The 16307-nt window shown below is 41.4% G+C and overlaps 1 protein-coding gene across 1 annotated transcript in view; it reads left to right on the top strand.

The window, feature by feature from the left end:
• The window catches only part of LOC122798686 (zinc finger protein 271-like), a 237175-nt gene that overhangs the window by 114473 nt on the left and 106395 nt on the right, over positions 1-16307 (top strand). Inside the window, exon 3 of the mRNA XM_044067779.1 lies at positions 8581-8703. Coding sequence (XP_043923714.1) covers positions 8581-8703 — 123 coding nt within the window. The remainder of the gene's footprint in view (positions 1-8580; positions 8704-16307) is intronic.

A 16307-nucleotide genomic window follows, 5' to 3' on the forward strand; every position in this document is an offset into this window, starting at 1 on the left:
GGTTCTTTAGAAGGCTCAGTGGAGCCAGAGGTTTTGCCAGGAGTTTCTGTGGAGTCTCAGGCAGAGACTTTACTGTTGCAGGATGTGCCCTCTCAGGAGGTAGGCCAGGCTGAGGGGCTTCTCAGGTTACTGTTCTTCCCTCTCTTCCTAAGGTGGTTAGAGCCTCTCCTTCTGTTTCCAAGACTACTTTGAGAGGTAGGCCAAGTTTAGCTTCAGTGGGGGCTTCTCCTACCACTTCAGGTTCTGTGCCCAAGAAACATATGCTTAAAATGGCAGAGGATTTGATTACTATGATTAGAGGTTCTATGCCCCCTCCTGATAAGAGGCCTAGGGTGGAGCCTGAGTTTGAGAGTTTTGAACAGTGTTGAGAGGTTTCTGAGTCTTCGGCTGAAGACTTGCAGGAGTATCCTCCTTATTCTGATTCTGATGTGGATGATTCCACTCCTTCAGCTTCTCCTCCTGAGGATTTTTCATTTTCAGAGACTCTGCATTCCATGAGGGAGCATTTTAAATGGGAAGGCCAAGATTTCTCTGATTCCAGGAAGAGGCTTAGGGAATTTTGTTTTACCCCAGCATAGGCCCTTAGCTATACCTCCTGTGTTGAATGTGGTGGCAGATGTTATTGCAGAGGCCTCCCTGAACCCTGAACCTTTGACTCCTGCTCCTGTTAAACCTGATAGGTACTATAGGGTGCCTGAAGCTCATAAGTATCTTTTAAGAGTCCCAGGGCAGACCCAGAAATTGTTAGTCAGGGGCCTAAAGGTGTTAAGGCCTCTGTTGTTAAAAATCCTGTTCCTCTGATAAAGAGGCAAGGGCTTTGGATAGATGGGGAAAGAAAGTGTATACTTCTTCCACTTTAGCCATGAGGGCTTTGTATTGTCAGTTTCACATGCTAAAATATCAAAATTATCTCCTTTCACAATTGAAATCTAAGGTTGATGCTCTGGCGGAAGCTATTGAGTGTAAAGAGTTGCTGGATTTAGTACATGTGTCTGAACAAGTGGGTAAGCATTCTTTGCAATGTGGTTTTGATGCTGTGCAGGCCTCCTCGAGGGTGGCTGCCACTGGTTCTGTTCTTTGCAGGCACGCCTGGTTGAGGGATCAGAATTTAGCTGAGCATGTTAAGACAAGGATTTTGGATGCTCCTTTACAGTCTGATGTGTTGTTTGGTTCTCCTGTGGAAGCAGTTTTAAAGAAAATGGAGGACAAGGCTAAATCTATGCAGACTGTTAAAGATTTTTTGCAGGTACAGCCTCCAAAGTTTAGCAGAAATTGGCCTACTAAGGGATGGACATATCCTGCTTATGATTCCCAGTCTAGGGGTAGGTCTAGACGTGGTAGGGGCAGAGCTCAAGGTTCTTTCAGGCCTAGAACAGGGAGTTCTCCTGCTCAGACTTCTGGTGAGGGCAGGGGTCAGTCCTTTCGTAAACAGACCCAATGACCTGCCTTTTCAGCTGCCAGTACATTCTCGTCTGGCAGCTCCTTTGGGAGGAAGACTGTCTCTTTTCAAAGAAAATTGGGATTTAATTACTCAAGACAGATGGGTTTTGGATATCATTCACCACGGTTACAGGTTTTATTTCCATACCTTGCCTCCTTTCAAAGGCATGCCAGACGTTCCTCCTCCACAAAGAAAGAGGCTCACAAGCAAATTTCTCTGTTACTCCAAATAGGGGCCATTCAGCCAGTCCCTGTACCAGAAAGGGGCCTAGGATTTTATTCTCGCCTGTTCCTAGTACCAAAGAAGGGGAACACGTGGAGACCAATTTTGGATTTATCTATCCTCAACACTTATCTGGACATTCCCAAGTTCAAAATGTTGACGTTACAACAGCTTTTACCTCTGCTGGGCAAAGATCACTGGATGGTAACTTTAGATCTCAAGGAAGCTTACCTTCATGTGCCTATAAGACTAGGTTGCAGAAAGTATCTGCGTTTCGAGCTGGAAATTCTCATTATCAGTTCTCTGCATTGCCCTTTGGCTTATCTACTGCCCAGAGTATTCACAAAGGTTCTGGCTCCAGTGATAGCTTACTTCAGGCTAAAAGGAATTCAAATATATCCTTATTTGGACGACTGCCTGATTCTGGCTCAAGAAAAGGAAGACCTTCTACAGCATTTGGAATATGTCATAGCAGTGCTAAGATGCCTAGGGTATTCTGTGAACGAAATAAAGTCCAGTCTAGTACCCTCTCAAGACATGTGCTTTCTGGGTGTGAGACTGAATACAGCAGCCCAGATGGCCTTTTAACCCCGGACAAACAAAAGAATCTTTCCAGTTACTTCCATCAACTATCTCTTCAGTCCGGGCTGACTGCAAGGACAGTCCTTCAAGCCTTAGGGTTCATGGCATCTTGTATTCTGGTGCTTCCCAATGCCAAACTGCATATGAGGAAGCTGCAATGGTATCTCAAAATGTATGGACACAGCACTGCCAGGATTTGGACACTGTCATTCAAATAATACCTTGCATTCAAAAGGAATTTTTGTGGTGGGCTCAGGAATGTCACCTAAACAAGGGACTCTCTGTGACCCGGCCAGAGGCGAGTCAGATTTTAACGACAGATGCCTCAGACATTGCTTGGGGAGCTCATCTAAATGGAAAGTGGATACAAGACAAGTGGCCTGCCAGACTACAGCATCTACATATCAACATGAAGGAGATGTTAGCAGTCCAGTTTGCATTAATGGCTTTCAAGGAGTTACTTCTTCCAGGGCAGGTGTTGATTCTAACAGACAACACAACTGTCATGTGGTACATCAACAAACAAGGGGCAACACATTCTTATCCTCTATGCAGGCAAGCAATGATTTTATGGGAAACTGCGCTCAGCTTGCAACTAACTCTTCAGGCAAGGTTTCTGCCAGGAGCACAGAACTCCTTAGCAGATGTGTTAAGCAGACAAATCATGGATCCCCACGAGTGGAAACTGGATCTTCATGTATTTCAGAAATTGACAGTGTCATGGGGAACTCCAGACATAGATCTGTTCGCTTCTCCACTAAACCACCAGCTGCCACAGTTTTGCACAAAGGGGTTTCATCACACAGCGTGGAAAGTGGATGCTGTTTCTTTCAGTTGGAAACATCTTCATGTGTATGCCTTTCCACCTCTGCCTCTTCTTCCAAAGGTGCTCCTAAAGGTCAGACAAGACAAGCCAAGGATGATTTTAATAGCTCCAGATTGGCCTCGGCAACACTGGTACCCACTACTAAGGAGTCTGGTAAGGAAGCCTCCATGGCCTTTACCTTTGATTCCACATCTGTTATCTCAGAAGGACGGTCACCTGCTCAATGTCAAGCTTCACTCTCTTCATCTAACAGCCTGGCATATTCTGTTTTGAAACACAGCAGGTCTCAACTGCCTCAACAAGTTTTAAATGTGATTATGGAGGCCAGAAGACCTAGTACAAGGAAAGTGTACGCAGAAAAATGGAAGAGATTTTTATTTTGGAGTGCAGCAAAGAATTTGGAGATTTCTGAGCCTAATTTGAGTGTGGCTCTTCAATATCTTACTGAGTTATTGGACAAAGGTTTGTCCTTCTCTTCCATTAAGATTCATGCTGCAGCAATTTCAGCTCACTATGATTGTGACCCACCATTGTTTTCTCATCCTTTGTTCAAGCAGTTTCTTAGAGGGGCAAAGAATATAAGACCCCACGTACAGCTCCTACTCCTGCTTGGGATCTCAATTTTGTGTTGGAAAAACTTACTCTACAACCTTTTGAGCCTGCGGCTACTGCTGAATTGAAATACTTGTCATGGAAGACTGCTTTTTGTTGGCTATTACTTCTGCAAGAAGGGTTTCTGAGTTGCAGGCCCTTATGGCAGTAGAGCCCTTTTTGATTTTCCATAAGGATAGGGTATCATTACGTACTAATCCTTCCTTTATGCCTAAGGTGGTTTCTAGTGTGGCTTTAAACCAAACTATTCATTTGCCTACTTTCTATGCAGATCCCCAAAATAAGGGGAAAAGATTTTGCACAGTTTAGATGTACATAGGCAGTTGCGTTATTATTTAAGCAGGACTAAGGATTTCAGGCAGTCTCAGCAGTTGTTTCTTTTGCTTTGAGTTCTCAGGGCAAGCCTGTGTCTAAACAAACTATTTCTAAGTGGATTGGGTTTTGCATTTCATTTTGTTATTCCCATCATGGCAAGGAGATTCCAGCTGGGATTAGGCCTCATTCCACTAGGGCTACTGCCACTTCAACAGCATTTCTAAGGGGGGTGGCAACTAAGGATATTTTGGAGGCAGCTACTTGGAGTTCAGTGCATACTTTCTCTAAGCATTACCACCTTCCTCTCTACTCTAAATCTAGGGCTGGTTTTGCCACAGCTATTTTGCAAGGCATGTTGACAGCTCCTGCTTCCTTATGATTTGCCAGCCTCCCTTACCTCTGCTTTGGGATTCTACCCAAGTGTTAGGACTGCAGCAATGTGGAATGAAGAACATAGTACAGTTTTGTACCTACCATAAATGTAGATGTTCGAGGATACACATTGCTGCAGTCCAATTTACCCTCCCGCCTTCCCCTCTGTGTTTAGGGGTGGTGGTGTGGGTTAGGATATACTCTTGTACATTTGTATATATTTTGTATATATGTTTGGTGCAGGGTTTTTTGGTTTTTTTTTTTTGGTTTGGGCCTTGTCTTTTTAGGGTCTTCTGACATCTGGGGCAAGAAAAGACTGAGGATATGGCGTCGGTCATGCGCATTAGTACCCTGACGTCCTGACATCAGTCTAATGCGCCTTGACCGACGTCAGCCATATACTTTGGTATTCGGGCCGACTGGACAGCGGACTACCCAATGGTTAGGACTGCAGCAATGTGTATCCTCGAACATCTACATTTATGGTAGGTACAAAACTGTACTTTCTGAAACCAGGAAATGTTTTTTCTCTGAAGGTGTCTTCTGAGCTTGTTGAGAAGAATATTAGGATTTGACAGTTTTGAAGGCCCTTGTCATATCTACATAAAGGCCTGCTTAGATGTGACCTTTCATTCATGTTGCAGTAGATGTTGTCACTGGTCATTATCAGGGCTGTAAATGTGCTAAATGCATTGCAAAAGCCACGCAGTGTTTTGCTTGGTAACCATAGCTGTTAATGTCATTTAGGAGTTGCTTGTATAGCAGTGGAAATTGTTTTGTAATAGAGCTCACATTAGAGATACGTCTAATCTTTTTATTTTTAGGGAGTAGTGATTTTAAGGGTCAGGATTATGAAAGCACGTTTGAAAGCTGAGGGAACAGAGGCAGATGTGTGAGAGAAATTGTGTGTGAAAGAGGTTTTAGCATTTTTTTTTCAGCAGCTACTTTCAAGAAAGTTGAGTTTAGCTTATAATATGGAACCAGAATTATTGATAATATTTCAAAGGCTTTTGCTGCTGTAAGTTAGGACGTTTTATGTGCCTTAGAACAAGTGGTTTGGAAGGGTTTTCTCAAAAGCAGTAAAGGCCTTCTGAAAAAGGCGTGGTACATGGGCAAGGGCGCCCGCAGGCAGGTGCAAGGAGCTGCACTTGCACCCCCCTGGAATCGACTGGCCGAGAAATTAATTTTATTTTAATTTAAAAAAAGTTTTTTTTTTTTTTTTTTTTTTTAAAGAAAGGGCATTCCTGTTTAAGAATGCCCTTTGCATCCCGTTTTAGGCACCGGAACCATAGGGCGAGGAGGAGGGAAGCACCCTCCCAATTTTATAGCTGCAAGACCTGACTCAATGTACCGCACACTACGTAATTTAAATCACAAAAGTGCGTGGAAAAAAAAACGATCGCATCAGTTCCTGGTAGTGGTAGCCAGTCATGGGTTCAGTTAAACTTCTAAGTGTCTCCAGAGAATAACATGCCATCGCTGCCCACTATCTCCTACTCTCTTCCTATTAGTCATGGATGATTTGGCACAGGGAATAAGGAAGTATTTAGAAGGATAGGGTGTGGCAGCTAGGAATGCCAGCATAAAAATCTTTGATCATGTTTGCATGTGGCTGATGGATTATGTTAAATTATTGTTGAAAGGAATATGATTTATTTAAGCATCTTGGGAAGGAGACAGGACATTATCACCCCAAAAAATCCATGTTAATTGCAGAAGGATAAAACAGTATGCAAAGGTAATGATGATGGTGCTTCAGTCATCAAAAGGGGAATTGTACTTTGGGATAAAACTGTGTCCAACATTTGGGCAACTAATGAATGAAAACTTGACAGAATTAATGAAGAAGGTGAGGAGAATGCTGGATAGCTGGTCACAGTGGTAAAATCCTTGGGAGCAAGAGTTGCAACTATTAGGGTGATGTTGCCCATTGTTTTTTGATGTTTTGTAACTTGAATGAGTGTGTCCCAATGGGGTGTAGTACAGAGAACCTATGAATATGCTGTGTGGGTAGGAAGGAATGTCAGATAGGTGTTTGCAGAGGAAGACTTTGGGCTGAAGATGTGAGGAGTTTGTGGAATTCTGGTTTTAGGAGATGTGCAGCAACATTCAAGATGAACCAAAGAGAGGTATGCAGTCAAGAGGGATTGGGATGTGGGTATTTGGGGGAAATAGCTACGCCAGGTAATAAAACAGTATTTTGAGTGGGTGGAGGCAGACCTGGTCAAGGGAATTCAGGACAGGATTTGGAAGAAGGTCAAATTTAGCATAATAGGTTGTGTATAAATGAAAGGGTATTGCAAAAATGAAGCAGACAGCAATTTTGCAGAACATTAGAGATGTGGGTGTGAGAGGGATTGGTGTCTGTAGAAGATTTAGTGGACAAGAGTGAATGGATACACTGATTTTCATGTGCCATGTCAAAAGTGTGTTTGAGGAGTGGATTCCGTGGCCTATTACGTAGTGAATACAGGGTGGAAGAGAGAGAGCGAGAATAGAAAGAGCAAATGGGATGCAAGGAGGACAAAGAGAGATGAATTACTGTTGTAAGAATGACTAGCTGGGGGGTAGGATCATGATCTATTTATTAACCAGGTAGGCCCACTGGACACAGCACATTTATTAACCAGGTAGGCCCACTGGACACACAGTCCCTTATCAGGGGCTACACAGATGCAAGGTCATACAGGCAAAGGAGGGGTGAAGGAATCATACCCCGAACTACAGCTCAGAGCCTTAAATCTCTGAGCCAACTGACTAAGGAGGATGACGTGTGGAGGTTGAATGAAAAGTAGCAGAAAGCCTTGATGGTTGTGAGTAGATTTCAAGTAGTAAGCCCAGTATTTGATTTGCATCAGAGGTTTCTCCACAACTTGTATAGAATCCTGTGAAGACGGTAGGAAGTGGGATGGTTGACAGGAAGATGTTGGAGGCATGACGAGCCAGATGTTGGTTGGCAGCATGTGCAGTGGGAGTGACAATGTATGGCAGGTGAGCTCTGGGGTGATTTTGAAGTACTCTCCAATGTGTGGAAATCAGTTAGTCAGTGACTCGATATTTTGTGTGTGTGGTGTTGGTACCACTCAAGGGGGTCAAATGGAAGCAATAGACTAGAACAGCAGCTACACATTGTAATTGGATGAAAAAAGAAACTCTAGTGGTGATAAAAGGCATCTGACAGAATACAGCTGAGTAGAAACGAGTAACATGGGTAGGTAAGGAAAGTGATTAGGAATGAAATAAGGGCCAAATGGGAAAGCACACAGGCTGTGTGGGGGTGAGTAAGAAGCATTGGAGGAGAAGGGATATGACCTAAAGAGCGTAATTGCAAGGAAGAAGTAATTGGGTAGGAGTAAGCCAAGAAGGAAATGGACCTTGTAGTGGATCGTTTCAACACATTTCAGTTGGGTAACTGACAGTATTGGAAGGTATTCTTGGAACAGTGCAGAATTGAGAGTGGTCAGTTTTATTTTTGATTCATGGTGGCTGGGAGATGTCGTCTACAGTCTATGCTGTGGAATAGTACAAAATTTCCAGTGTTTGTGATATTCGGGAAAGCAGTTGTGTTTAATGCCTGGTAATCCAAAGGTATTGCAGGGTCTGTTAGACAGTCCACGTTTTTGGAATTCGCTTCTAAATCTTTTTTTTTTTTTATACTTAAATAACAATGGGAAAAAACACAAGTTATGCACACAAGCGGGTGTACACACACACATACACGCACACATCCATTTTATTGAGAGAAGCATCTGCTGATGCTGTTAAACCTGCAGTTAGTTAAACCCCTGCATCTCTGCACTGATTGCATGCTTTATGGTTTTAGACAGAATTGGACTGTGACAGGAAAAGGTGCTTTGAACTAGTCAGTTTACATTGTTAGAAAACATGAACGTTAATATTTCTGATGCCAATGTTGAAGAAACTACTGCACATATTGCATTCATGCAGTGAAAAATAGGAGTGAGTGTTTAAGAAAAGCTGTGTAAGAAAAGACGCAGTAGTTTATGGCTATGAAAATACTGGAAGCAATTCCAGAAGTAATCAAGTCTGCAATGACAGTTTCTAAAAGCAAATTGTTCAATTTGTTGTGTTCTAATGTGCTTTTATCAGTTATCAGCTGTGCATGAATAAACTAAGATGAATTTAGTGTAAACATTCTTGGAAGGATACATTTTTAACTACAGAGATTGTATTGATTTGTGTTTTCCAGGTTATAACATTCCACTGAATCAACTACGTGTGTTTCTTGCAAGGTTTGAGTCAAGTCCATCTGGTGATACAGAAGGAGGTGAAACTTTACAGGAGAAGGACCTTCCCGATGGCATGAATGATGGTAAGTTGCTGGCCAGGTGCTTGTCTCTTGGGATCCTCCTGTTCGTGGCTTGGAGAAAGGTACGATTCTGGAACAGGTAGCAAAGGAAGTGTGCTCTTAGGGATGGCAGCAGCAGTCTGCCAAAAAAATAGAAAAGCACCACAAATATAGAGTGCTGTGTTAGGTGTGGCAATAAGGAAATGTCCCTAAAATGTACCTAACTCTAGCAGTCACATCAATGCTGTTGGATCCACTCTTATGGCCACATTTTTAGGTGTTGACCTTTGAAAACTCTGAAAACTAAAAATAACAGCTCCTGAAGCAGTGCTGTGAGCAGCAGAAAAAAAAAAGTTTGCTGAACAGGCTATAACTCTGATCCACATGGACCCATTTCATTGTCATTGTGGGAGCACTCACTGGTTAAATGACTTTCTCAGTGTTACACACCAAGTAGCTGCGGCTGTAGGAACCAATAACAGGACTACATAAGGGTATAGCTGCATTATCAAGTCTTACAACTCTGTCCCGAATGATAGAAAAATGACATCTGGGTCGAGTAAAAGGAGCATTGAAATTAACAGTGGGATGGTGAGCAAGACTGAAGAACATGGTGTGTTACAGAAGGCTGGGAGAAAACAGTATTACAGAACATGGTGTGTTACAGAAGGCTGGGAGAAAACAGTACTACAGAACATGGTGTGGTACTGAAGGCTGGGAGAAAACAGTATTACAGAACATGGTGTGGTACTGAAGGCTGGGGTGTGCAGTACTACAGAACATGGTGTGGTACTGAAGGCTGGGAGAAAACAGCATTACAGAACATGGTGTGGTACTGCAGGCTGGGAGAAAACAGTACTACAGAACATGGTGTGGTACTGAAGGCTGGGAGAAAACAGTATTACAGAACATGGTGTGGTACTGAAGGCTGGGAGAAAACAGTACTACAGAACATGGTGTGGTACTGCAGGCTGGGAGAAAACAGTACTACAGAACATGGTGTGGTACTGCAGGCTGGGAGAAAACAGTATTACAGAACATGGTGTGGTACTGCAGGCTGGGAGAAAACCGTACTACAGAACATGGTGTGGTACTGAAGGCTGGGAGAAAACAGTATTACAGAACATGGTGTGGTACTGAAGGCTGGGAGAAAACAGTATTACAGAACATGGTGTGGTACTGAAGGCTGGGGTGTGCAGTACTACAGAACATGGTGCGTTACAGAAGGCTGGGAGAAAACAGTACTACAGAACATGGTGTGGTACTGAAGGCTGGGAGAAAACAGTACTACAGAACATGGTGTGGTACTGAAGGCTGGGAGAAAACAGTATTACAGAACATGGTGTGTTACAGAAGGCTGGGAGAAAACAGTATTACAGAACATGGTGTGTTACAGAAGGCTGGGAGAAAACAGTACTACAGAACATGGTGTGGTACTGAAGGCTGGGAGAAAACAGTATTACAGAACATGGTGTGGTACTGAAGGCTGGGGTGTGCAGTACTACAGAACATGGTGCGTTACAGAAGGCTGGTAGAAAATAGTACTACAGAACATGGTGTGGTACTGAAGGCTGGGGTGTGCAGTACTACAGAACATGTGGTACTGAAGGCTGGAGTGAGAAGTACTACAGAACATGGTGTGGTAATGAAGGCTGGGAGAAAGCAGTACGACAGAACATGGTGTGGTACTGAAGGCTGGGGTGTGCAGTACTACAGAACATGGTGTGGTACTGAAGGCTGGGGTGTGCAGTACTACAGAACATGGTGTGTGGTACTGAAAGCTGGGGTGTGCAGTACTACAAGAATATGGTGTGGTACTGAAGACTGGGGTGAGCACTATTGCAGAACATGGTGAGGTACTGAAGGCTGGGGCAAGTAGTACTGCAGAACATGGTGTGGTACTGAAGGGTAGGGGTGAGCAGAATTACAGAATGTGCTGTGGTACTGAAGGCTGGGGGTGAGCAGTACTGCAGAACATGGTGTGATCTTGAAGGCCATGGATGAGCAGTACTACAGAAAATGATGTGGTACTGAAGGTTGGGGACGAGCAGTACTACAGAACATGGTGTGGTACTGAAGGCTGGGGTGAGCAGTACTGCAGAACATGGTGTGGTACTGAAGTCTGCTGAGTTAGCAGTAGTGCAGAACATGGTGTGGTAGTTTAAGACTGGGCTGAATGAACAGATAAGTGTAAAAGTCCCAGGTATAGCATAACTGCACAAGGCTTACTAGTAATAAGACTGTGTGCTAGGAAAACTGGCAGGCCAGACAGCCTATAGCATTCCTAGAAAGACTATTCTGGTCTTCTGCTTGTGCTGAGCTGAAAAAAACAGGAGTTTGTCTGCTTCCTATGTTTTGATCAGTCCATTCAGCAAAAAAAGCTTCAAGAGGAGAATTGGTGGTTGTGTGCCATTAGTGTTGAACCGAACGGACACAAGCCACTTTCAGCACTCTATTGGGTAACATGCATACTAGCAGTAGTTGTGCATTTTGTTTTCTTATCTAAAGGGGGAAGGCAGAAAGAATTCTGCACAAAAGGGAGAGATGTAGCCACTGTAGTAAATGTAAAAGGGTATCTCTCTGATGTTTGAAGTTTTGTTATGCTGTGCGGTGACTTAATTAAGCATCATGATGTAGCTGATGGAAAGAGCATGAAACCTTCTCTGCCTGATTCTGTAGCTACTGTACTGCATCTGCCCCCCCCCCCCCAATTTCATTCCAACTCTCCCGGAATCCCAAGCTGATTTTAAAGCAAAAGTTGAGGTGTTAGTTTCTACACCTTTTCCAGTAGTTGATTGCACAAACCAGTCATTATTTGTTATAAAAAAGTTCTTTCTTGTCCACCTCTTGTTTAACTTAGAGTTGACCAAATCTGTGCTTTCAGAAGCATGTCATACTGGATTGTATCTGTAACAATCAACCAGAAAAGTTTCATTCCATAAGGGTATATGATGCAGTTTTCATCGACCATTGTAATGTGACTATTGTCTTCTCAGTCAGACCACATAAATGTAAGAGTCACGTGATCAAAGCCCAGGGTCCTGAAAATACAGCAGAAAGGCCACCTCTGAAATATGTTTGATTGTAGTTATTGATGTCTGGTATCATGGCAGAAGGAATGCAATAATGGAATACTTTTTTTAATATATTATTACCCCCTTGGGTGAATTTTATCCTATCAAAACTGTACAGGATAAAGGAATTTCTGCTCCTTTGGGAGTGCCTGTGCTCAGGCAGGTAATTTGCTGAAAGGCGCATTATTAAGGTAGTCACACTTTAGAAGATTAGAACCACTTATTTTATATTGGGCATAATGGTAAAATAGTGTCAGTAAAGCACATCATCATCATCAACATCCCCCTTTCCTCATTTTCTACATGAGGTCAAGGTTATCTCTCAACTCTGTAACACTCTGCAGCCTTCTTTGATGATCATCCCCACGTTTCACAGGTCTTGTCTGAAACCGTCCATCCATCACTTTGCTAGATGTCCTTGTCTGCACTTGCCTTCCTCCTGTCTGTCAAGGAAAGGTACTTTCCTGAAAAAGACAACTTACTTCTTGCCTTGCTAGGAAACCCTAAATAATTTTAAGGGAGATAACTTGGCTGAAAGGAGTAGTCTGAAAGTAGTTTCTCTTCTAGATATCCAAGGGCAGGAGGTGGCTGAGCCCAAAAATAATTGCTGAAGATTTTGCTATTGTCTTCAGCCAGTTGCTGGGCTACTCCTTGTTAAAGGCTGTGGCATTTGAAGGACGGGAAAAACCTTGAGTTTTCTACAGACTTTCACTCTGCAAGAGTGTTTATTTTCAAGACAAGTGTATGGCTTTGAGAAGTAGTAACTGCTGTCCAAATTCTCTGTGCCCTAAATTCATGTGGGCATTTAACACTTTTATAGCAATTGAGCTGATTGTCTTGTTTTCTACAGGCATCATTCCAGAACTGTAGAAATTGTTAATGTAATGTCACCCATTTTATATGACTGGGACTTAGAAATGTTGAATTGGGCAGCCCTCCAATTGTGCTTTCTGTGAATTCTGTATGTTTTCTCTGTATCTGCATTGGGTTTTCTTTTGCTAATCCAGTTGGCACTACCATTTATAAATATGATGGTTGATTGCTCTAAACTGTTCATATTTACTGATGTTATTTTTTACCCTTGTGGTCCAGATTCTGTATGTAGTTAGTAAATTAATAAATAAAATAGTAACTAAATCTCTCAAGAATTTCTGTGCTCTCCCCATGCCTAAAATTTTAGAAAATTATTTTGCCACTCGGAATAAAGATCATCTTAACTGTGCTATGGCCGACAACTTGATTGTCAGCACTGTGCCCGTCTGATACTGTCAGACTGTTGCCTAAGAGAGGTGAACAACAAAGAGTTGACTGGTGTTGATTTTATTGACCTAACTAAGGCATTTATTATTACATTTTGTATACTGTGATTGTCTGACTGGGCCATACAAGAACCTTTTTCTGTGGAAGTCTGAAAAGAAAAGCTCCATAATAAACAGAAAAAAATATATCCATTAAGTCGTAGTTGAACCAGCATGATAATTAGGCAAAAGAAGTGAGAGCTAAAATATTACATAGACAATAACAGACATACATACACCATAAACGCACCTCCACACACATCACACAGTACATCCTCCCTATAAACCTAATGCCCATACCAGATCTAACACATACAGCATGTCTACAAACCACTTCTGTACTACGTTCTCTTCCCACCTTCGGGAAACCCTCTCACGTTTGCTTCCCCTCTCTCTGTACAAACCCTACACCATCTCTTGCTACTACTTCACCCTATCTTTGTCTATTTTTCTCTTACAAAAACACCATCCTCCAAGCTTATCACTTTTCCTTGACCTTTCCTTGACCTTTCTCTTGTCACGTTATTTCTGTTACTCCTGACCCTCTTAGTACAATTAACAAAGCGACCAAACATGCCTAAAACCAAAGACCATACACCAACCAGTCCACTTACCCACATTTAGCACTACTACAGGTAAATCTCGCATATCTCTGAACTATACTCAACCTCCTTTGTACATCATTTTGCATATAGGTGTATAAAACATAAAGTAATAGCATCAAAACTGACCATAAAAATCAGTAGTAAACTTCAGTGGTCTTATCCCTTCTCAATTTCAATAACTAAACTTAAACTCTGTGGTGACTTGCACTCTAACCCAGGTCCTAGCTTAGAATAACAAAACACCTGTCTCCTCCACAACGCTTCCCCCAGCATTCCACCCTAATCAAACAGAGGCTACAACTTACTCTTTCTTAGTCTGGGAAGAATTTGTAATAAAAACAGAAATTCTCTGTGTGTGCCTAGCATGTTACTCCCCAGACATAGTAGTTGCTACAGAAACTTGGTTAAAGCCAAAAATAAGACAGTGATATATTACCTCCAAATTTCAGTATAGCCCACTTGAATAGAAAACGTAAGTGTGGAAGTGGCATAGTCATAACATAAAAATAAAGTCTTTATCCCAGCCATATCCCAAAATGCAATAATGCCGAAGTCCTCATCTGTTGCCACAAACTAGCAAAATGACCATGTATATTCCTCCAGAAAGTAACATGAGCCTAAGTGAAAACTTTCTGCACTGGCTGTCTTGGAACCTACACTGTAAAACCATTATTATGGGTGCCTTGAATATTGACTGTCAATCATGTAACATAGCCACTCCCTCCATCTCACTAATTCTATTTTGTTTCTCCCAGCTAATCTACTGGGCTACAGGAATAGACAAAAAATTCTAATCAACAGTCTACACTGGACTAGATTCGTATGAGTAATTTGGCCATAACTTCTTTTGTTGCTTGCCTGATTGCATTAGTGATCATTTTTCAACATATATACTCAGAAAACTGCTTAACTTAAGGAAACCGTAATTTACAATCAAGTATGTAATTTAACCAAGCTCAGCAAAGACAGTGTCATCTTTGCCCTCCACCTCAGTAACTAGAACATACTAAAAAGTACTACACCTGGATGACATGGTCCCCTTTTTTTTAATGAAGCTTTCATAAGTATCCTAAGTGAAGTGGTACCCACACAGGCAAAACATGTAAAATATACCGTAGTACCATGGCTAAAAAAGAAACCAAGCAGCTAGCTGCATGGTAAATCTTGGAGGCTTTGGTCTGCTATTACAACAAGCAGCATTTCAAACTTTTAGAGAGTTAGTAAGGAGAAATGTGTTTTACATTTTGGTAGAGTTCTTGTTACTTAAAGTGTGAAACTAAGGCCCATTGACTTACAAAATGTATCACAATACAAGGGCCATGGTATTAATGTTAGTTACAATTTAAAATGTAGGTCTAATGTTCAGAAAATAAAAAAAATCTTATTTAAGTTGGTGGTCTAATTCTTATGACTTTGGTCTTGGGGAACAAAGAAGTTCTCAAAATATGTATAGTTTATGTTTGTCCAATTACAAAATATATGCTGTTTTGTTTATATAGTAAGGGTGATTTAATTACTATTTGAAAGTATTCAATGTAAGTTCCCTAAGGGAATACCACAGAGATGAATGGTAATGTACATCAGTCTAGACTTTGAGAATCTAGGTCTTTTTTTCAGTCCGCTACAGGTATTCGAGGAGAAAACTGTGTTTAGCCTTCAAAGCATTAATGAAGGAAGAGCTGCATCTTTAGTATTTATTTATTTATTATTAATTGACCTTTGTTTACCTGGATAGTCCACTGGGCCAGAAGAGCCCACTTTCAGCAGAGGCCTGGGAAGAAAAGCTCCAGTAGAGTACAAGTAAATAAAAGCAAAAACAAAACATAAACAAAAATAAGTACAATTATACACAGTAAGTAAAAATAATAAGCAAGTAGACAGTCTTGTTTTAAATATTGAGTTACTGGACTCAAGCAAGACAACAAGAGAAATAAACTAAATGTATAGAATTATTATAAGTACGACTGACCTGAGAACTAGATACTTAAGCCAGTCTATGGTTAAATTGTGGAAGAGGTTACCTTTGTTTATTTGACAATTGAGCTCCATCTTTAAAAAAAAAAAATGGACATGGATGGCTTCTAGGATCTTTATTTTTATTATGGAGCCTGCATTTTAAATTGACTTTTTCCCTAACGCTGTTTTAACTGAACTATTGAAAGCCTGGATAAAACCTGGCTCTGACATGTATTGCATCAGGACAATCACATTAAGTTATCCAAAGTAACTAAAATATCTACTTTTATAAATGGCCCTCCATTTTCCCACTACCACTACTTTATCTGCCGTCTGTCTGTTAAATGTTTACATTAACTATTCACTGTACCCTCCTACTCTCAAAGTAAGTATACCGTAACACAGCTGCTTTTTCCTTTATTTTTTTGTTTTTCACTTTGCACTGCCATTCAATAGCAAAATGCCTTTCAAAAACTGTTTATAGCCCTCATGTACCATATGCTGTATTTTGGAAATCTTTCTCATTTGTACATCCTGTTAGAAATCTATATGCAAACATTTACCCATGTAAAACTGTGCTAGTTTGAATTTGTTTACGTACATTTGTTTGTTAAAATGGTAAGTCTTGTAAATTAACCTAATGTAGATATAGCCTATACTATAATTGTATTTGCCTTTCTGGAGCATTTCTCCCT

Source organism: Protopterus annectens, chromosome 3.part1 (assembly GCF_019279795.1).
Source record: "Protopterus annectens isolate FY-2018-M chromosome 3.part1, PAN1.0, whole genome shotgun sequence".
In the NCBI taxonomy this organism is placed as follows: domain Eukaryota; kingdom Metazoa; phylum Chordata; order Ceratodontiformes; family Protopteridae; genus Protopterus; species Protopterus annectens.